Source organism: Kwoniella mangroviensis, assembly GCF_000507465.2.
Source record: "Kwoniella mangroviensis CBS 8507 chromosome 1 map unlocalized Ctg01, whole genome shotgun sequence".
NCBI lineage: Eukaryota > Fungi > Basidiomycota > Tremellomycetes > Tremellales > Cryptococcaceae > Kwoniella > Kwoniella mangrovensis.
This window is the reverse complement of record NW_027062533.1, coordinates 7685949-7707294: the sequence shown is the minus strand read 5'-3', so window position 1 is coordinate 7707294 and position 21346 is coordinate 7685949. Positions and strand designations below refer to the sequence as shown.

The 21346-nt window shown below is 44.9% G+C and overlaps 6 protein-coding genes across 6 annotated transcripts; 4 read left to right on the top strand and 2 right to left on the bottom strand.

The window, feature by feature from the left end:
- Positions 1-93: 93 nt before the first annotated feature.
- I203_102899 (uncharacterized protein) lies at positions 94-1443 on the top strand (the record flags this gene model as incomplete). The annotated part of the gene is made up of 2 exons (XM_019147175.1): positions 94-116; positions 219-1443. 2 exons carry the CDS (start codon positions 94-96, stop codon positions 1441-1443), a joined length of 1248 nt encoding a protein of 415 aa, XP_019003725.1.
- A 306-nt stretch (positions 1444-1749) lies between these two features.
- Positions 1750-4418, bottom strand: I203_102898 (uncharacterized protein; the record flags this gene model as incomplete). The annotated part of the gene is made up of 8 exons (XM_019147174.1): positions 1750-1891; positions 1982-2338; positions 2395-2868; positions 2961-3421; positions 3484-3711; positions 3768-4016; positions 4085-4213; positions 4275-4418. 8 exons carry the CDS (start codon positions 4416-4418, stop codon positions 1750-1752), a joined length of 2184 nt encoding a protein of 727 aa, XP_019003724.1.
- A 444-nt stretch (positions 4419-4862) lies between these two features.
- Positions 4863-9685, top strand: I203_102897 (uncharacterized protein; the record flags this gene model as incomplete). The annotated part of the gene is made up of 31 exons (XM_065517202.1): positions 4863-5080; positions 5382-5443; positions 5592-5635; positions 5695-5736; positions 5792-5893; positions 5948-5986; positions 6050-6110; positions 6164-6363; positions 6427-6481; positions 6546-6639; positions 6702-6745; positions 6811-6905; positions 6961-7053; positions 7112-7169; positions 7234-7297; positions 7407-7450; positions 7505-7586; positions 7646-7652; positions 7704-7754; positions 7816-7880; positions 7946-7961; positions 8012-8080; positions 8140-8384; positions 8445-8455; positions 8522-8613; positions 8673-8793; positions 8854-8943; positions 9010-9218; positions 9319-9387; positions 9451-9552; positions 9617-9685. The coding sequence occupies 31 exons, from the start codon at positions 4863-4865 to the stop codon at positions 9683-9685; spliced, it is 2613 nt and encodes an 870-aa protein (XP_065374020.1).
- Positions 9686-10163: 478 nt separating this feature from the next.
- I203_102896 (uncharacterized protein) lies at positions 10164-11894 on the top strand (the record flags this gene model as incomplete). Its single annotated transcript, XM_019147172.1, has 7 exons — positions 10164-10193; positions 10322-10431; positions 10558-10825; positions 11003-11225; positions 11324-11464; positions 11548-11775; positions 11836-11894. The coding sequence occupies 7 exons, from the start codon at positions 10164-10166 to the stop codon at positions 11892-11894; spliced, it is 1059 nt and encodes a 352-aa protein (XP_019003722.1).
- A 1310-nt stretch (positions 11895-13204) lies between these two features.
- I203_102895 (iron-sulfur clusters transporter ATM1, mitochondrial) lies at positions 13205-15920 on the bottom strand (the record flags this gene model as incomplete). The annotated part of the gene is made up of 7 exons (XM_019147170.1): positions 13205-13415; positions 13515-14146; positions 14225-14382; positions 14462-14636; positions 14707-14965; positions 15051-15237; positions 15350-15920. 7 exons carry the CDS (start codon positions 15918-15920, stop codon positions 13205-13207), a joined length of 2193 nt encoding a protein of 730 aa, XP_019003720.1.
- Positions 15921-16636: 716 nt separating this feature from the next.
- On the top strand, positions 16637-21081 carry I203_102894 (uncharacterized protein; the record flags this gene model as incomplete). The annotated part of the gene is made up of 19 exons (XM_019147169.1): positions 16637-17064; positions 17121-17196; positions 17263-17391; positions 17463-18081; positions 18155-18265; positions 18332-18413; positions 18477-18578; positions 18645-18758; positions 18828-18909; positions 18987-19248; positions 19355-19407; positions 19467-19483; positions 19550-19667; positions 19729-19782; positions 19837-19926; positions 19979-20058; positions 20133-20546; positions 20643-20927; positions 20991-21081. The coding sequence occupies 19 exons, from the start codon at positions 16637-16639 to the stop codon at positions 21079-21081; spliced, it is 3207 nt and encodes a 1068-aa protein (XP_019003719.1).
- Between the last annotated feature and the right edge of the window lie 265 nt (positions 21082-21346).

Here is a 21346-nt window from a genome sequence, read left to right as displayed (position 1 = left end):
AATCATTACTCGATAGCTTAATCTCTGGACTATATAATCACCAAAAATCAAAATCTAAGAAAGACTGCAGCGAAACAAACTCGTACAGCAGACATGTCGATCCAAAAGGAATACAAGTGAGTTTTCTTGGTCTTTGGATCCACCCCACAGACACATACATCTGTTCCCTACTCGAGCATAATTTACTGATCGGTCATACCTTTTATCCTCTTGCCTAGATTTACCCGCTCTACCCTTCCTCTCCCAAATGACCTTCTTCACATCCTCCTTCAAAAACTTCTCTCAACCTCATCATTCAGTACGCTCTCAACGCTCGCTAGACTATCCAAAGACTATTATTCACTTATCATTCCACTCATTTACAAACACGTTCATATCACTTCGGATGAACAGTTACAGTCATTTTTAACTATTCCTCTGACCAAACGAGAAGAGAATGACAAGAAGAAAAGAAAGATAGTCAATACCGTTTTACTCAAAGGTAAATCCAGATCTAGATCCAATTCATTAGAAGATAGTTCGAACTGGAGCAGAAAGATACAGTGTCTGTCACTTTGTGAATCTTTGACATTGGATGTCTATCCTTCTCGAACCAGTTTCAAGATTGCGTCAAAACTTCCTCAACCACTTCAAACTCCCCTTCTCACTTTCACGCCGAAATCCCTTGAAAATCTCAGAGAGAAGTTGAGTAGATCTGGTGCACCTAGGATATTGGTTTCTTTCTGGTCTCAACATCTTCCTACCCTCATACGACCTAGGAAGGTGGTTGTGGATTATTCCAACTTGAATTTCAATCCCATCTCGAATGCTGGAGAGGAAGAAGAAGAGGACGAAGAGAAATGGGCAGATACGATGAGTGGGATGAGTATCTCCTTACAATCGTGGACTTGCTCTGAAGGGTTGGAGATGGTTGAGTTGAAAGGTGACAAGTGGATGGGTGTGTTACCCTCGCCTGGAGTGGGGGTTAAGATGGTACATACTACTGCTAGTACTCCTTCTAGCTTCTCAGCCGAGACATTGAATGGAGACGAAGAAGAAGAAGAGTTAGTAACGGTAAACGAAACTGTCCTCAACGCTCCTCCGAATCCCAATGAACCTAATCCAGCGACATTGGAATCGATCGAATCCCGAAACAAACTGGTTTCTACAAGAGTCCAAAGTATTTTAATGGGATTAAGAACCTCTCAAGCATTGTATGAAACTTACAATTCCCGTTTACCTCTCAAATGGGATGTCGTAGATGTGTTACCCCCTCCGATCGGATTTGAGGAGATGGATCAGGAAGAGAGGTATAATGAATACCAGAGGGAAAAGCGGAAGGTATTAGATGAGATTTTGAGTGGGTTGGATGAGGTCGCGCCGGTCATCACTAGGAGATATGGAAGGATCGGACGGGAAGGTAGAAGGGAATTGAGTTGTTTGAATTGGGTTGATGGATCTTAGGAATAAGTATAAAGACGCAGAAAAATATAAGATGGAATGTTATCATTCGATATTATTCTCCCATTTTTTTCGACATCTCAAGATTAGGTTGTATAGATGAAACATCTTACTTTTAGATTATAGGTTTCCTCGGTTGCCACAGATTTTGCTTATATTCTTCGGATTTTGTGTGCTTGGATTTGTACTGAATGTTCAAATGATACGTGATTATAGAAATACATAGATGGATAAAAATTCATGCAATATCTGCTTTCACTCATGCACCTAGTACAATATATCAAATGGAAATGCAAGCCGGACCAAACCTTATCCCGATCTTAGATGTAAACTCTCTATGAAACCTTGTAAATCCTCTTGAGCAACTTCCACCACACTTGTATCGAACATATCATGTTTGGTTCCTGATCCACTCTCTTCAGCTGCATGCTGGAATGCCAAACCGAATTTACTATCATCACATAATCACATGGCCAACATCAGCGCCCACTTCTCACACACTACACACAGGTAAAGTTCAATTTGGGAAGTGATCACTCACTTCTTCCTAACATCGCCAAACTCCGGTGCACCGGTCACACCCACAACCATGTAAGAACCTTTTTCCTCGTTCAGACAAGCTACGACGAACGGGAGAGATTTCACTTTCCCATTGTTGTTCATCTTCGATTGTCTCTCTGCCCATCTATCCCTCGTGGCATCTACCAACCAAATGGCCAATCTCGATAATGTCGAAGGGTGAGAGAATAATCTGAGATCAGGTCCCTCTTTTAATATTGCTAGTCTGAAAGTCCGTAGGGATCGGATAATGGTCTTGTCTAACAAGGCAGATCCTGCTCGGATGATAGATCGATGAAGGGTCATTGATAAAGGGAGAGAACGGCGGATGAGAGCGATACTGAGTACAAAAACGGATTAGAAAGGATGGAACTTGACAAACACAACCCCACTCACTCATCACAAGCATCATAAGCTATCCAGAAATTCGTCGTTCCCCAATTATCTCTCCTCTTTTTCTTCTCTTCCGCCAATCCTTCACCATCTCCTTGTCCACCGCCATCTTCTTCGTTAGCTGATGAATCGTTAGGATCCTGATTTTCTTTCCCATCTGCTCTTGATGATTCAGACTCTCTCGTATTGACATTCCATCTGGTCGTACCTCCAAACCATTCTCCACCTCCTCTCCCACCTTCTCTATCCACTTCCAACCTCACACCTACGGCTATATCCAACAGGGACGATATGACTTCCACAGCATCCGCAGAGGATAACGAGGTGAGTTGGAATCCGAATGACCGTGTAAAGCTCGGATAAGAAAGTTCGATTAGCCCATATTCGGGTGCGATCGATTCTAATTGTTCGGGTAGTTTTCTCTTGAGATCCATATCCATATGTGACCACGATTGTTGGCATTGTTGAAGGGAGAACCTATTACATTCAGGACGTATCAGCTGCTATTTTCACAATGGTGTAGACGCCATACATAGCTAAACAGGTAAAAACTGAGAAACCCCACTCACCCCATCTTAGCTAATAAACCTTGTAATTTCTTCCTTCCCTTCTCTTTCCAGATACCCAATCGTCCAGCAACGTAACCAGAATGTAACATTGACTCATACAGATTCCAATGTCTATAAAGCATGAATCTCAATTCTTCAGATTTCACTATACTCCTATCATCCGGATTAGGTATCTTCGTTCCGTTCGAGGTCGTAGAGGGATCATGATTCAGTCGAACAACTTCATCTTGAAATATCGATTGAAAAGATTCATATGAATCTCTATCAATCTTTGATGTTATATATTGATGTGTCACTGCTAAGATCGCATACCAAAGAATATCATTATCCGCTCTTTCTAACACCGTCGCCAGAAGGTATATCGTAAGTGCTACGGATTGACCATAGGATGTACCAGAGGCATAGTACCGCTGTATCCGTTCGTGATGTGCTTCTCGTACTGCACGAGGTAGACGACGGGGCTAAAGGTAGTTGTCAGAAGTGTTCTGATTGACGGATGATGGCGAGGAAAGGATGTGCTCACCCTACCATCATCCTCTTTCTGTCTTTTGGTCTTTGGCTCGGTCGATCCTGCATTACGCCTCTTCCTAACTCTTTTCGAAGGTGATCCATGGCCATTTCCTTGCCCCTCGTCATCTTCCTCCACCTCCACCTCCACCTCTTCCTCGTCTTCTTCTTCTTCCTCATCAGTTTCGTCCGATTCGTCTTCATCACTCCCATCGTCCGAAGATCCAGAATCAGAGGGTTCATACTACGAATACATGTTAGCTGATGCATTACGATTCACCGTATGGTAATTCAACTCACCTCTAGAGCTTCCCAGCTTTTCTTTACGTTATCCATGACTTCGCTGAACTCATCTCCGTCACCCCATACCCAGATCTTACCCTCACTCGATTCTGGGTCTTCCGAGATATCTATATCTATCCCGAAAAGGTTCTGTAAGTTCCACGGACGGTGTGAGTCGATAATGTGTAAATGGCAGGAAGAAGGTAGTTTGAAATATGAAGAGAGGGTTAAGAGGGATCCGAGAGAAAGAAGTATCAAGGTGTGTAGCTGGTGAAACAAAAAAATCAAATTAGCTACTATGATGGTCTTGTCCAGAATAGTGGAGGGGATTTTACCTCTTCAGAAGCTAATGCTTCGTCTCTTCTTGTTTCCAATTCAGAATATCCTCCTACTGGCACTAATCGATAGGGGACATCGTCATTCTTGAATAGCGAACATAGTATACGAGCTCCGAGTAATCCATCCTGTGGTAATTGAAGCCAGTCAGCTATGGTCTGACTATCAGCCGGATGCAGACCAGCTCACCACGTCCGTTCCGGCCAGTATTACCACTCCACCGCTTCCTGATCCGCCTCTGCGTCTCACTCTTGAGACTATCGAGTTGTAGGCATGAGTATAGGTGAGATCGGACGGACGAAGATCGTCTGAAGGAGGGAGAAGGAGTGGCATCGGATGCCTCTAGCTGCGAACAAACTACGCTAGATGTTGTGATGATCCCAGAAGACGGTGGGGCTTTCCCTCGCGATGAACTCTAGTCGAAATGCTGCCAAATTATCAGAGTGATCGAGTAGTGAATCTTATAGTCTGAAGAGATACAGAGATACAGAGGATGAAAATCGACTTGACTATTAACGCGTCGAGCAAGCTGATACCAGCCAATTTAATGTTTTTGTTTGCACGCGTCGAATGGTTAAGTCTTTACGTAATGTCTGAGAGGATCGAGCTATGACGCAAGCATCCACCGTGGTCTCACTCGATATGTTATACCCGGTAACTTAGGTGGTTCACATTATATCAACACCTCTCCTCTTTGTTCGCTTCATTCTTTTCATCTATCACAGATCAGACAGACAGACAGAGCACCGAACAGGTCGACAACCACAACACAGCAAGATGTCGATGCCTGCAGCTGACCATCATCATTCATCCAAGAAACCAAACCCCACCGCTCATCCGTTCTCGAAGCTCCGTTCGAAAGTCGATCAGCTCCAATCCGATTTATCACGACTAGGTATAGCCATCTCAACTACACTCAACCCGAATCATAGACACGATGAAGCTTGGGAGCAGGAGGTGGATGCTAAGATTGAGGCGATAAGGGATCAACATCGGTATGTTGCTCTCTCGTGTAGCTCGTCGGTAGGAGGAGCGGTGCGTGAGGAGAGGGTCGGAATGGAGAAGGAAGAGAACAGCTCAAGGAGACAACACGGAGGTAGTGGACGAGAGCAGGAAGCGAAACAGCGGAGACTCCCCTTGAAACTCGCCTCCCCCGTTTCATCCCCTCCGTCCCTTCTCACCTTCGCACATCTCTTCATCTCCGGATGCATTGGGGAAACTTCCCATGCTCACTACTCCCGACTGTGAGCAACGTCAAGGAGCTTATAAAGCTGATCTTCTCCGCTCCGCTTGAAGGTTCAGGAGCTTCTCAGACATCAGAAGTGGTAACATTGCGAAGTACGCAATAGATGGCCACGGTGGGTGACATTTTCCTCTTCAAAAATTCTCTAGATCATCCTCCAGATCGTCAGAGCGATCTCGGAGGACGGATATGTACGATCAGAGGTCCGGAGATGTGATTTATTGGCCTGCGAAACGGGATAAGAGAGCTGATGATAATGATAGACTACTTCTGGGCGGTGTCGGAGATTATCGATAGCGCTAAAGAGGTGAGTCAGCTGGGAGATTGAGATGACTTCGAAAGTAAGCTGACCTGGGGTGTTTACAGTGTATTATGATTCTTGATTGGTGGTTATCACCGGAGCTACAAGTCAGCTAAACTGAGAGCTCTACTGTCGTCATCTAAGCTGACACTTAAACGCTAGCTTCGACGTCCTGCGGCCTTATTTCCTGAATGGAGATTGGATCGATTAATCAAGAAAAAGGCGGAAGAGGGCGTGAGAGTATATGTCATGGTGTACAAAGAGGTAAGCTTTCCAATACTCCACGATTATGAAAGCTTACAATATCGATTACTATAGGTCGATTTGTCGATGAGTTTATCGTCTAAACATACCAAGGTGATGATACATGTACTATTGTAAATCTCAAATAATCTTGCTGATTCTCCGTCTTCTATCCAGCACGCTCTTGAAGATCTTCACGAGAATATATCTGTAATGCGACATCCCGATCATAGTGGAGGTAGGCGTCTCTCCTGCAGACGCTTCTTGGATATGTGTTAACAACTCATGTAGGTGAACTGGTATACTATTTCTCGCACCACGAGAAATTATGTGTTGTAGATAACACGATAGCAGCGATGGGTGGTCTCGACGCATGTTTCGGTAGATGGGATACGAGAAATCATCCTCTAGCTGATGTACACCCTACCGAATTTTACAAATCTCTTTTCCCGGGTCAAGATTATAACAATTCAAGAATTATGGATTTTCAAGTACGTCAGCTGGACCTTGCGACGAAATCCGACAGCTGATCTAGGGTGAACCTCTTGTTTTAGACTGTAGATAAGTATACGAGTAATGCTTTGGCTATTCAAGATGCACCTAGGATGCGTGAGTCATCCAGCTTCAGGTCGTATGCTGTGAACTACGAGTCAGCTGACGAATATGAACGCAGCCTGGCACGACGTCTCCTTGACCTTGATTGGACCGTCCGTGGTTGATCTGGTGCAGCATTTCACTGAACGATGGAACTTTGTCAAGACTATCAAGTGAGTTATTGTGCCAGGACGGGCTATGCACATAGAGAGCTGACTTATGAATGTCATTTCAGGTACAAGCATGATCATCGAATGGAATGGCTCTCATTGCCATTCCGTGAGTCAGCTTCCAGCCTCATGTTCCGTCCCCAATCCTATTGAGCTGACTTTCACGGCAACCAGCATGGGACGATGTCAAATCACGTCACGATGAGGAAAAGAAGATCAAAGATAATGAATTCAGAGAGCATCATCCCCATTTATCAGATTGGAAAGAGGTCAGTTGAATTTGCACTAAAATGACTTCCGCTGACCTAGTATGGCTGTTTGTAGCGAGGAAGACAATTTTTCCATCCATATCATTTCCCACCTTCAGAAGCTCCCCGAGCGGCTGAACCTGTTCCTTATGGTACATGTCGTGTACAAGTGAGTTATTTGAGCTGTACGCAGACCCAATAGGATCAGCTAATCAATTCACTTGTAGGTACTCCGTTCAGCTGCTGACTGGAGTCATGGTATCTTGCTGGAGAACAGTATTCAACGTGAGTCAGCTGGAAAGACACCTGTATTTGGAAATAGCTGACTTATAGGTTGACTCAATTCCAGAGGCATATATTGCTTTGATCAGAGAAGCAAATCATTGTATCTACATCGAGAACCAATTCTGTGAGTACAGCTAGCAGTCCTCTTGGTATATATAGTAGCTGACATGCTGCCTGTTTAGTGTGAGCTCCGTGTCGTATAACGTCTTACGACAAGCTGACCCATGTATGATACAGCATCTCGGCTTGTAAGGAGGGGCAGCCTGTCAAGAACCTGATAGGTAAGATAGCATAGACATGGAGGCAGGGAGTCAAGCTTACTAACACTTTTACAGCTCTGGCGTTGGCTCAACGGGTCATCTCGGCTGCTCAAGAAGGTAGAAAGTTCAAAATCATCATTCTTATCCCTGCTGTGCCGTGAGTATGACTGCTCCTTCCTGCATTGCTGGGATAATGCTAACATCTCAAACTGCCAGTGCATTCGTAAGTTGGGTCATACGCCGTTGTGAGAATGATCACTTACTCGAGGATTAGCCCGGAGACATCCAATCTCAATCTGGTTTGAAAGCTATCATGGAAGCTCAGGTCAGTTAGCATCCATCAGGTTGACTTTCCAAGGATCGTTGCCAAGCTGACAACTGAACAGTATCGAACAATTAATCGAGGTGGTGCATCTATCTTTGAGATGATCAGGGAAGCAGGTTTCGATCCGTGAGTCAGCTATGAGCTCATTCGCTATTTCAGATTCACAAATTTCCAGCTGACACCACGCGTAGAATGCAATATATCACTGTAAGCCGCTTCTTGCATCGAATTTTCCGTGTCAGCTGATATCCAGGCAGTTCTGGAATTTGCGAAGTTACGATCGAATCAACAACCCTAAAGCCGCTATAAAGCGTATGGAAGAGAGGGTCAGCTCGAACCATCTGTTTTTTGACTTGAGATTCTCCTGCTGATGAAAAGATTGCAGTCTGGAGTGACATTCCATGAAGCTCAAGTAGCTCTGGCGAAAGTCTATGTGGGATCAGATGATGTTGCTGGAGGTCAAGACGAGACCGTTAATATCGAACAGCCACATGATCAAACCGATGGAGTGGATCAAATTAACAAGAAAGATACTGTTCAAAAAGCCATTAAGCTGCCTAAGACTATCGATGAGGCTAAGCAGATTATTGAGAGATTCCAGAATGGTAGAAGTAACGACGATAAGCATGTGTGAGTTGGTCATGTGGTATTTGTTGAGACGTTTTCAAGCTGATAGGATCTTTTGCGTAGGTCTGATAATGGTAAGGCTTTGCAAATCGTCTTTGATCCCCGACTGGCTTGTAGCTTATGAATTTGCAATTGATTAGTCGGCCAACATGCCCTTCAAGATACGACTTCGTTGGTTGACGAGCAATGGGATGGAACCGAAGAAGAGGAATTGGCATGTTTCGTTTCTGAGGTAAGCTAGGAGATTCTCGACATTGTACTTTCAGAAGCTAACTTCAACAAATACTGTAGATTCTTTACATTCACAGTAAACTGATGATTGTAGATGATCGAAGAGTCATCTGTGGATCTGCCAACTTGAACGACAGAAGTCAAGTCGGTGATCATGATTCTGAAATAGCTGTTGTCATTGGTAAGCTGAGGTCAAATGCAGAGCGGATACGTATCTTACTTGATTGTTTATGAATCGCAGAGGATTCTGATATGGTGGAATCAATGATGGACGGCAAGAAGTACATGGCTAGTAATTACGCTACGACACTCCGAAGAAATCTCATGAGAGGTATGTGATCGTTGATGCCCAAGCTTGCTTTTGGTTGTTATTGATGTGGTGCCATGACGTTCTCAGAACACCTCGGTCTCCTTCCTCCTCAACCACCATTCGACTCTGCGGAACATCCCAATCCCGCTATGCATCCTGCGCCTGTACCTCATGAATACGATTTTGGCTCACCAGAAGATAAAGCTGTTGAGGATTTTCTGAGCGATGAGTTTGAACAGCTCTGGGTGGGCACTGGCAGAGGAAATAGAGAGATATTTGAGAAGATCTTTAGGCCGGTGAGTATCCTCAGGATACCTGGTTTCTCGTATCTGGTGATGAACATGATCACAAGATATCCAAGCTGATTTGATCTTTTTCTTTCACTGTTGTGACCAGGTACCTAACGATTCGATTAGGAATTGGGAAGATTATAAGAAATACTTGGCACCTAATGCAGGTATATCTGTAAGCCAGCTAACTTGCCTCGACCGATTGAAAAGGATCTAAGCTGATTGCTTGCACTAATAGAGCGGACATGTGGCTGACAGAAGCTTGAAATTGAGAGAAGTAAAAGAGATGTTGAGTAAAGTTAGAGGACATTTGGTTGATATGCCACTTGACTTCTGCATCGTGAGTTGCAGCGAATTTTTCAAAGAGCATATAAGATCCATAACTGATAAGGCACTTAATAAAGGACCTCAAATGGATGACTGAGGGGGATTGGCTGGCAGTCAACCCATACACTTTGGCTTTGTATGTTTGAGATATCAATCCTAGGAGAAGCGATAAAGGGATAATGGATTATATCAATATATATATCTTGTACTAGTAGTAAATCTGGAATAGCCATACATGCAGCTTCATATTATACGTACCTGCGATCATACATAGGCCTATGGCTGCGCTGCACATGTATGAATCACCTCCAACAGAAAAGGAGACGAGAACCAGGTGAATATAGAGGAATGAGATGCCACGTGAAATGAGATTTTCAGGGTTGATCACTCGTGTTAATTCGGTCTCGGTCTCGAGTGATTTCATCGTTATTCGACCATCCACTTTCAACGTCCACTTTGATATCAGAGGTGACAGGGAGCATAAAAACGCAGCGACCTCTCTTCAGACTCAACAGACTCAATTCAGCGATCAACCGGACACATTGCCAGAGGTAGGATCACCTCACAGCCGCCTTTTACGCTTGTCTGATACTGAGATACTCAAGCCATCCTTGAATAGTCAGAATGGACAGGAATACGGAAATTATGATAGCGGTATGTCCATTTTCATCCGTCGAGAGGTCATGCAAGTATCCATCTGCCTAAAGCAGTCCAAGGGCTCTTACATACATGTAGAAAATGATGTCTGCTGATCCTGATGCATTGGTGATTACAATCTACAGTCCAACGCTGTACTGGACGAAATGATAAACGATCTTATACTGTCTACTGCTATGGCAGCTCATAGGGAGATTAAGAGGGGCATGGTGGTGTGCGGAACATGTGGAACAAAGTGAGTAAGATCCCCATCGATTCATCAAGTATTATCATACACCTCTCTCTGGTCTTCTTTATCCCCGTTGTAGCGTTCAGATTGAAATTTGAATGTATCAATTAGTTGACAATTCCTTTATAACAGATGTCGTGCGCACATACCCCTTCCTCCTCCAGCCATCCCCTCATCATCCTCATCGTCATCTCTCGTACCCAACTCATCAGCTCCACCATCCCGATATCCCTCCCCACAACCTGGTATAGGCCCAGATGGACAACCCATATCCCGTACAGGGGGATATACCGTCGGTCCGGAGAAGGGTACAGGTGGGTCGACAGGAATAGGAAGTGGGAGTGGGAGGATGGATGGGAATGGGAATACGTTCTTTGAATGTTTGGTCTGTGGGAGATCGGTGAGCGGACTTATGTTTAGAGACACATATCAAATTGCGAATGAGAAGCGTAAATGCCGAGACTGGATTATCTCTTTTTGTACATATTCTCCATACCCTAATTCCCTTCTTTCACCTATTACTTCTCATATAGCATCTTACACATGAACTATGCTAATCCAATCTCTTCCGTTCAAGGTCGCATCAAATCGTTATGCCCCGCATCTATCCTCCTGTTTAGGTCTCAACGGATCGACACGCCGAGGTGCAGCTAGATCAGCAGCGGTGAAAGCTCGATTGGGCAATAATGACAGATCATCGCCTTCACCATATGTGAACAAGGGCGATACGGGGTCGGATAATGGGGATTGGGAGAGGGGGAGTGAAGGAGGTGACAGTGTGGGTGGGAAGAAGAAGAAGAGTGAGTGTGATACATCAAAATACAAAAACGGCAATGATGAGATAGAAGGAGAATTGTCGAATCGATCAAAGGGAACTGATTGCTTCTGCTTCTCATAGAAATCCTCAATGGCGCTTCACCTTCTCTTACTCCCTCCTCATCAGCCAATGCTAAACGTAATAAATCACCTATCAAAGGAGCCAGTATACCTAAGAAATCAAAGATTGGCGGGACAGGATCAACACCAAATTCAGGTAGTGGTGAGTGAATACAGGATACACACACACATATATCCGAGAAAACTCCTGTCGGCTTGGACTGATGTGCTGTCTATATCTTACAGCCACACCAACACCATCATTCAGACAAGCTTTACCACCTTCCAAACTTGGAAGACCACCCACAAACCGCCCGATAGACATCTCCCAGTCACCTGCTTCTTCACCTGAGAAATCCATCATATCTATAAGTAGTTCTGGACATGGTGGCGGTATGACGGGCAAGAAGACTTTACCTGGACAGAATCAAGGATTCAACATGGGTGGGTACGGGCCGGGTGAAAGTGTTACTGGTGAGTTTGCTGTCTATACATCGCCAAGTAGTGATGATCGAGCTGATTGGTTTAACGTAGATGTGTTGCAATCTACAGGAGGAGATGAGAGTAGTGAAGGGGAAGTTGACGATTACTAGCTGATGATTTGAAAAAAAAAAAAAAAAAAGAATCTTCCTGCTATTCATTATTGAGAAGATCTTACGAGAAACCTGGTCATATTGTACAGCAGTAGTGAACGCATGTATGTAACGAGTACTATATGAGATCTGCTTATGTATCGATCTCCCTTGATTTTGAACTGATTGATCGTCGCTTCTGAAGTGGAATCTACCTAACATGTGCCTTCTGAAGCAGGGAATCTTGTGCGGATTCGGGCAACGGCGAGCTCACTCCTGTGAAGATACACCCAACTTTGATCTCCTACAAGCGACAAGTGCAGTCCGCTTGGGATCATAATGTGCCCCTAAGGACCTTGATGAACTCAAACATTCGACGACCGCACTCATATTGATCGTCAGGCCGTAAATTGTCCATTCATGCGCATGGGCTCTCATCGGTATAATCCATACGATACGATTTGACAACGGTCATTAGGGAAGGTCAAAATTCTGTCAGACAGATGGAATGGTCTATCTTTGAGGGTTTTTCCCTTTTCCTTGTAGAGCCCTTCCAATGAGTGAATCTCTACCCGCTTCTGTTGACGCTCTCGATCTCATGGACTCCAGCAATTACGTCCAATCTCGTCCTTTGCTGGACGTCGGATTTTCAGTCGTCAACTGAGTGACGAGCTCGCTAATCACGTACGTCAGACACTGTTATCCAAGCGAAGAATAAGTATCATCCTGTCCGGTACTCACTCGGCTTTTTCAGAGCCTACTCCTTGATCCAAGGCGGTTCGTCGGAGTAGTTCTCTTTGGGACCAGTCGAAAGTCGACTGCTCATCGGTAGTAGAATTGGTCCTGCTGTAGAGAATTGGCACTTTCAGTGTTCAAGTTAAGTTCGAGATCGGTGAATGGACATGGAATGGAAGGAGACTTTCGTGAACTCACGTATCGGTCATGGTATTAGCTCTCAGCGTTATAAGTGTGATGGACTATCTTAAAGATGTGGGCTCACATCGCTTTGGCTTTATGACTCTTATATATCATGTTCATATCCTTCGCCACTCGTAGTCTCTCCGCAGCTAAGGTGAAGTCTTCCAGAGCGGAGTCTCGCAATTTGACATGGAAGTTATTACGTCCGACAAGTATTTCATATTAGCTGAGATGGAACAGGAACATTGCTCACTACTGCATTTGAAAGGAAAGGATCTATGGCATATAACAATAGACTCGATTACCCATCCGAATACGATATCTGGTGTCTTTCCGAATGATGAAATGCTTCGGAGATGAATTGCATATGACGACATCCGAAGGCTCATGAGAATTCTCGCGCTGGTCTATGTCTATTGTTTCTTTTTACTATCAACAACAACTTCCGATTCTTCCTTTTCTCCCTCTTCGTCTTTACTCTGTATACTCTCCGTCAATTGGGCTAACCATAATCTTTGATACACACCTCCGTCGATAGTCATCAATTGCTCGTGAGAACCCTGTTCGGCAACTTTACCATCTTGTAAGACTATGATGAGGTCTGCGTCTGATATCGTTCGGAGTCTGATTCATGACAACAAGCCAATGACAAAATGTCAGTCCGCTTCCCATCCGTTTCGCGTCATAAAGATATGGGTCTGAAAGGAACGTCCGATGACTCACCTATGAGCAATGAACACACTAGTCTTTCCTCCACCCAACAACGTATTATTTATATTCTTCATCAACTCGGTCTCCGTATACACATCAAGTGCACTAGTAGCCTCATCGAAGAATAATATCGGTGGATCTTTCAATAACAATCTCGCGACTGCCAATCTCTGTTTTTCTCCTCCCGAAATCATCAACCCTCTCTCACCGACCTTCGTGGCATACTTATCAGGTAGACGTTGGATCGTCTCTTCCACATGAGCTTTCCTAGCAGCTTCGTATACTTGTTCGTCCGTCGCTTCTAGATTACCATATCGGATGTTATGTAAGATATCATTATGGAATAGAGGTGTATCTTGAGGGACTACTCCGATTGATTTTCTTAAAGAGTCCAATGAAACATCCTTGATATCCTGTCCATCTATCAGGATTCTACCACTTTGAGAATCGTAAAATCTGAAAAGTAACCTGAACACTGTCGATTTTCCACATCCACTGGGACCGACAATGGCCACCTTATGTCCTGAGGGGATGGTGAATGATAGATCTTTGAAGATGGGTCGTTCGGGATGATAACCGAAGTTAACATTTTCAAATCGGATTTCACCGCCTTTAAGAGCAAGGGGTTTGGTATTGGGTTTGTCCTATCAGAGAAAGAACAAAAAAGTAGGCCGGTGAGCGCATATTTCACTTGAATGAGCTATATATGATGGTCAGCCCACCTTGATACCTGAATCCAGACTCTGCAGATTGAACATGACTTCCATATCTATCAGACTCTGTCTTAATTCTCTGTATACCGTTCCCAGGAAGTTCAGGGGCAAAGAGAGCTGGAAGACCAATTGGTTGACCATGACTAGATCGCCGACCGTCATTGTGCCTACATATCAAAGCATTAGCTGAAAGGCCGAGACGAACGGGGCACATTTGTTTGATTACAAGAATGAATATCCACCTACCCTTGACCACTCCTTGAGCAGCAAGTAACATCATCATAGTCAAGGCACTTGAGAAGATGAAATTCTGTCCCGAATTCAACAAGGCCAAGGAAGTTGCGATTTTCACCGAGGCGGATTCGTAGGTTTTTAACGTTTTATCGTATTGTCCAACTTCGAATCTTTCGTTGTTGAACGCCTATGATCGGATCATTATCATTAGCTGTTGATCCCCAAGAGTTCATCCTGATAATTCTGCTTTGACTCACTTTGACAGCTTCATAGTTGATCAAACTATCAACAGCGACTGTCGCACCTTTGTTATCAGCTGCATTTGCCTCTTTCCTAAATCGAGTTCTCCAAGCTGTCGTCTTTACTGTGAACCAAGTGTATAGACCCATAGTGATCGCTGTGACTGCTGCAAAGTCCCAGCCGAACTTCCAAGACAGGATACCGCACACCATCGATATTTCCAGAGCGGTAGGGATAACGTGGAATACGATCGAGGAGAGGATGAAGGATATACCTCTGTGAAGTATCAGCATGAGTTGTCAACAGAATTCAAGTAAAATGCGTGACCAAGTATTTGTGGTAATGAATTGACCAAACTCACTTGGTACCTCTATCTATAGCTCTAGTCAGACCACCCGTTTGCCTTTCCAAATGAAACCTCATATCCATATTCAAGAGATGCTTGAAAGTCTCCCTCGCTACTTTCCTTATAGCACTTTGCGAGACCGAAGCGAAAACGGCATTTCGCAATTCACCAAAAGCAGTGGTTAATATCCTTGCAGCGCCATCTATGACCACTCAAAGTCAGCTGCCGCTTGACCTCAATGAGAGATATGAATTCTCATGTAGCTGTCCATTTCATGAAGGTCATGTAGTGAAACAAAGAAATAGCAAACCCACATCCAGCAATTGAAGCACCTGCCAAGACCCACACCGTACTACTCTCCGTTAGAGGTACATTCAAGCTATCCACAATCGTCTTGAAGAAGAATGGTACCTGGACATTCAATATTTTACCTGCTACCAACAGACCCAAAGCTCCTATCACCCGTATCTTTACTTTCGCATTGTTCTTCGGCCATATGTTTTCAGCTAGTTTCACGATGATCCGCCAGTCTGTCTTATCCTGGACGGAATGCGAGAGATCCTTTGGGGTCGCATCGGTGTTGATTGCCGTGGGGGATTTGGTGGAGGTCGATGTAGGTGTGGTCGTTGAAGAGGGAGGTGGTACTGATCTTCGAGTGGACGTCGAGAACGATGCTAGCTGGAATGAGTTGGCAGATTGACAGCTTGTACAAGGTAGCGATGATCCTATGCGCGATTTTGGACTCCTGCTCGTTGCTGGGTGGTGAATCGATCTTCTTACTTGGAAAGAAAAGCATGACGTCGTCATATACTTTGATGGACCAGCTGTGCCCCAGGCTAGTGGTGATCGAGGCAGAGCATACCGACTACAGGAGCCGAAGCTCATCTTGAGAGTGACTTGTTGCTGTAGAGGCTGAAGAAGGTGTAGGGCAGACCAACGAAGTGAGTGAGATATGGGTATCAGATAACTTTGTAAGCGCTCTTTCATATGAGGACTCGTACGGCTAATCCTATGATGCCATCCAACACCTTATGCTCTTAGCTCGTGCCTGAACAAAGACCGAAGCGAGGACCGGCGGAAATAGCGAGTGATACTCGAGCAGTGCCACATGCAGAGCTCCGTGTCAATAACGCCGACCTAATGATCTTGGTGATCTGATGTTCATCTCTTGAATAACCGGACCCTCCCATGCAAGACCCGGCAAATGCAACGTCCGAGCCATTCATCCCATTATCACCCACTCCCGACTCACCCAACCATCTCACCCCTATACCGCTACTCGAAAAACATCACGACCACTCACTGGAGCCTACACATCCATAGCCGCAAGGGATAGTCATCAGCAACCTCATACGTAAACACCACTTGGCTGAGATAGACAAACTTTCAAAGTAACGCCAAAGGGTCACACGCCTCAGCCAGCCTTCCAGACTTCGGTTACGGTTACCAACAGGAAAAAAGATTTTCCATCCCTCACTGTTATCGATCGATTTTGTCTCATCACCTTTCTGGATATCTTGCATTACCGGTCGCATCAGATCAAATCCAATCCATACCGTCAATCATCAATAACCGGGTCGTCCATTATCTAATCAATCAGGATGAAGCGAAATTGGGAAGGCGGAGGATCTTCAGCTTCTTACGGTCAATCGAATGGGATACCACAGACGGACGAATCAGGTGGATGGGTTCAAGTATCTTCTCATCCCTATGCTCAAGCTTACTCATCAATGCCAAACCCATTCCAACCTTCTCCTCTACACAATTCGACTACTTACGATCAGACTTCCTCTTACCTCGACAACAGCAACAACAGCCTGCAATCTCACGCTCATCAAGATAAGAAACCTCGAACAGACCATTCACCGAAAGACATCGGCGGTGGAGAAAGTGATAATGAGGATGACGAAGATGATGATGACGATGAAGATGGGAATGACGGTAGTGCAAAGGGAACTCCGGTGGGGAAGGGCAAAGGGGGGAAAGGTAAAGGTGATAAACCGAAAGTCAAATTGACAAGAGGATCCAGGTGAGTCATTTCCATACTAGAGCACGAATATAGGCCTGATCATGCTTGTCATGTAGAGCTTGTATCGCCTGTCGAAAGATCAAGATGAGGTGTATACCTGATGAGTCCGCTGGTCCAGGTGCTCCATGCAAGGTGAGGGATACTCAAGTACACACATTGGACATTGGTTCCATGCTGATATCCTCTTGTGCTACTCAGCGGTGTAAATCAGGTGGTCACGAATGTATTTTCGAAGAGTCGAACCGTGGTAAACGAAGTACACGTAAGAATGAAGCTATGGCAGCGAAGATGGCCAAGTTCGAAGCTGCTTTGAAAGGGATTGGAGCGGTGAGTTATCTTCCTCCACAGCGGGGAAATGTGACATGCGACTTTAGCTCATGATATTTATTGTTTGTCAGGCATTAAGTAACCTAGATCAACCCGCTCTCAACTCATTCTCGACAGCTCTACATTCCACGACTGCCGATACGGACGTTATCAATTTGATCACTTCCCACACTTCACCTTCTGCTGTACCAACTCTGGCGGTCGCTATGAACCGACAATCATACAACTCTGCTGGTGGTGGTGATAGATATCCAGGTGAAATGCGAGGAGAAGATAGTGCCCATGGTCCACACCATTCACAACCACCTTTATCTCCCAGATTACACTCTTTACCTGATAACGTCTTATCACCATTGGGTTTACTGGCTGAAGCAAGTCTACAAAATACCGATAGCAAGAAGAATAAAAATTCTGTATCCAACCCTTCCCCTAATCACAACGCCACCAACAACGGTAACAACAATAATGTCGGTGGTAAATCTCTACATAGGAACTCAGCGTTGAATTTTGATGGTAGATCCAACCCTCCACCCAGGAGCGGAAGTCCAATGGGTCTTTCACCTGGAAGTTACAGGATGGCGACGAGTGATATAAGAGGTGGGAACAGTGTGACGGTAGCAGATGAGGATGAACATAACCATTATAGTGAGAACGGTCAAGGTGTAGCGTCTCATAACTACTTCAAACTAGGTAAGTTTGTACCTCATATCCTACTTCATAATAAGGTTTTATGACTGATATGAGGGATCGTCGTTCCAATCAGGAGGGACACTCAACCCTGCATCCGGACTCAGCGATAATCGATTACCAGAACTTATGACTATAGTATCGAGGGAGGAGATTGGAGAATTGTTTGATATCTTCTTCGACCATAGTGAGCTTTCAGTTCGGCATCGATGTGTATCGATACACAACGCTGACAGGCGTGTGATCTCCCTAGTGGCATTCCATGTACCTTTGGTGTACAGAGAGTTCCATACCCCAGATTTGGTCTTGCAGAGAAGTCAATTCCTGTGTACAGTGTAAGTCTATTTGCCAAATCCGTTAATGTAGATATGCAAAAATAGCTTATACGTGTACCACAGGATATGCGCCTTGGCTGCTAGGTATTACCATAAGCGACCGGAGCTACATGCTCAACTATCAGCTTATGCAAAGAGACTCGCATTTGAAGTGCCGTCCAGAGGGTGAGGGCATCAGCATTGATATTCAGAATGGCTCATACTGATTTGAAGATTCTTTGATCCTTTCAGATACAAGTCGGTCGAGGTTGTTCAAGCGTATCTCTTGCTTTCCTTATGGACATTGGGTCCCGAGAAGACATTCGAACAGGACAGGACGTGGTTGATGCTTGGTATGGCTATCAGGTAAGCCTGGAGATCCTTATCACTTGACGTGAGACGGCATTGGGACTGACCACTAGTCTGGGCTTGTAGAATGGCGACAGACCTGAACTTGCATCGAAAGAGTATCGTATCGGGACTAGATACTGAAGAAGGGAAAGCTAGGGATCTTGAGGTGAGCCGAATTCCTCCTATAATCGGCATTTGCCATCGCTGTCACGACGTGGTGCTAATGTTCAATGTAATCGATAGATAATCAATCGTGAACGATGCTGGTTACATTGCTTCGTCCTGGACCGATCCCTCTCCGCTCAGATGGGTAAACCTTACACTTTGAGGGAAGACTACATCATCCGAAATGCATGCGAAGCTTCATGGCATCAACAACGATTCTCCTTACCCTCCGATCGACCTTTATCTGCTTATGTCGTACTCCAGCAGATAATGAGTAGAGCGATCGACTCGATATATAGTAGTACGACTACTGTTAGTGGATTGAGGCATGATTGTGATTGTGAGTATTTTTAAATTGGGTTCAAGGGATATCATGTGGCTGGACGATCGCCATTCTCGAGTCATCATCAATTTGATCATCCAGAACTAATGCACCTGTACCTTAGACATGCTGATCGTTCGATCTGCTCATGAGGAGCTTCGAAGATGGTTGACGGAGGTAAGTAGACTCAAACTTTGTACTTCCAACTGAAGTGAGCTAATCGTGAATATCCATAGTGGAACAAACCTGAACAGTATGTATTACTGTTGATGTTTGAGATAATGATAATTCAGCTGATCATCATTGGTCCTGATTTCAGATACGTAGGAATGGCCGGGATCTCGGATGGGAAGATGGAGTACGATTCGAGGGCACAATTCTATTTCGCTTACTCAAGCTTGGTCTTATACTCCTTCGGCCTGGAAAACGCGTTAGAGGTGAGTTCAGCTTTTTGTCGATCCTGCTCATGCGGCGTGATAGCTGATATCGTTGCTTTAGCGAGCGAAAATGGACATTTCATTCTTCTTGACAAATGTCTACGAAGCAGCCACGGTAAGCTGATGAGCCACAGTGATGGCTAGACGAGTTGACTTATCACCCATTCAGCGGGTTTGCACCGTCCTCAAAGAAGAATTCCTGCCAAAAGGTTATTTACCTTATCTACCGGATACCAACTTCGTCATGTGCAGCTATGCTGTGAGTACAAAGGGTAGTTCCACTGTCAATCATACTAACCAGCCATCTATAGCTTCTCTCATTACTAAAACTGCTCAAACCTGAGCTTCGACCATACCACGACTCTGAGGAACCTATATTTAAGCTTGTTTCGTGAGTGGCTTTCATTCATCAACTGCTTCCCGCCCAGGATTAGCTGTTGCTGATACAGCTTCTCTGTATCACAGCGAAATGGCGGATATACTGGAAGATTGCGCCGTCGATCCTTCGCATCAACCAGCCATATACGCCGCCTTCATCCGAGAGATCGTGCGTAAGACCAGGGAACTGCGGCATGGATCATCGGCCACTGCACCTACATCACCCGGAACGTTGTTAAGTCAACAGATTCACGGAACGATGGCCACTGGACATCCCATCGCTATCGCCCCCGTCGCAGGAACAGTGGGAACCGATCATTCTACTGCGGTCGCTGCTGCCGTAGCGGCTGTGACTGCCGCGGCTGCTAATCAGAATCATAATACTGGTGTATACGATCCTCAGTTACTGGACCAAGATGCTAATTGGCAGCCGGGAGATCTATTACCCGGACATTCGGGAGAGACGCAGTTTGCTTATATACCCCAGGGAGGTGATATGATGTGAGTTTGGGATCTTCACAGTGACATTCATCCCTGATTGGCGCTGTATATGAGATAAATTCCGAAGGATCATACAGCTGACGTTGAGAATTATAGGATTCTTCCTTCTCAAGCGGGACCTTCCGTCGCTCCTTCCCCGACAGCTGCCTTCCTCGCCAACCCACTCTCGTCAAATTCGACTTCCATCAACGGAATGCAGAGTTCGCAAAACTACGTATCGACTCCTACAGCATCTAACGGATGGGCGGAATACTTGCCTACATTCATGAGTTCGGACGGATTTGACGGATGGGATGGAAGTATGCTCTTACCTGGTTTCGGAAGGAATCAAATTACGTTGGGAGGAGGATTATTACATAGTCAACATGGTAGTGGGATAATGTGAGTTCAATCGTATACATGCCGTATGTTGTGAATAGAGCTAATTCAGAGTGCGGAAATCAGTACACCCGCCCACCAGACGCCTGCACATAGTAGGATGGGATCGAGGGCCGGAAGTAGAGCTCAAACCCCTCATCACGGGTCGCAAGGATAAATCAGATTTGGCAAATCTCGTTGAAAGTAGTATATACCCGTATACACTCTCGGCATCGATAATCAGTTGAGATCTGGACTATACGTGTAACTTGTACCTTGGCCTCTTCCACCACTTTTGTCATTAATAACATATATATATATATCATCCGGAAGGTTAGATTATCCAAAATGTTTCGTTTTTCTCTTTTGATCGTTCAGATCCCGTTCTCAATGATGTTTATATCTGTATAAATAGCATGTCGAATATTAAATATCACTATCTA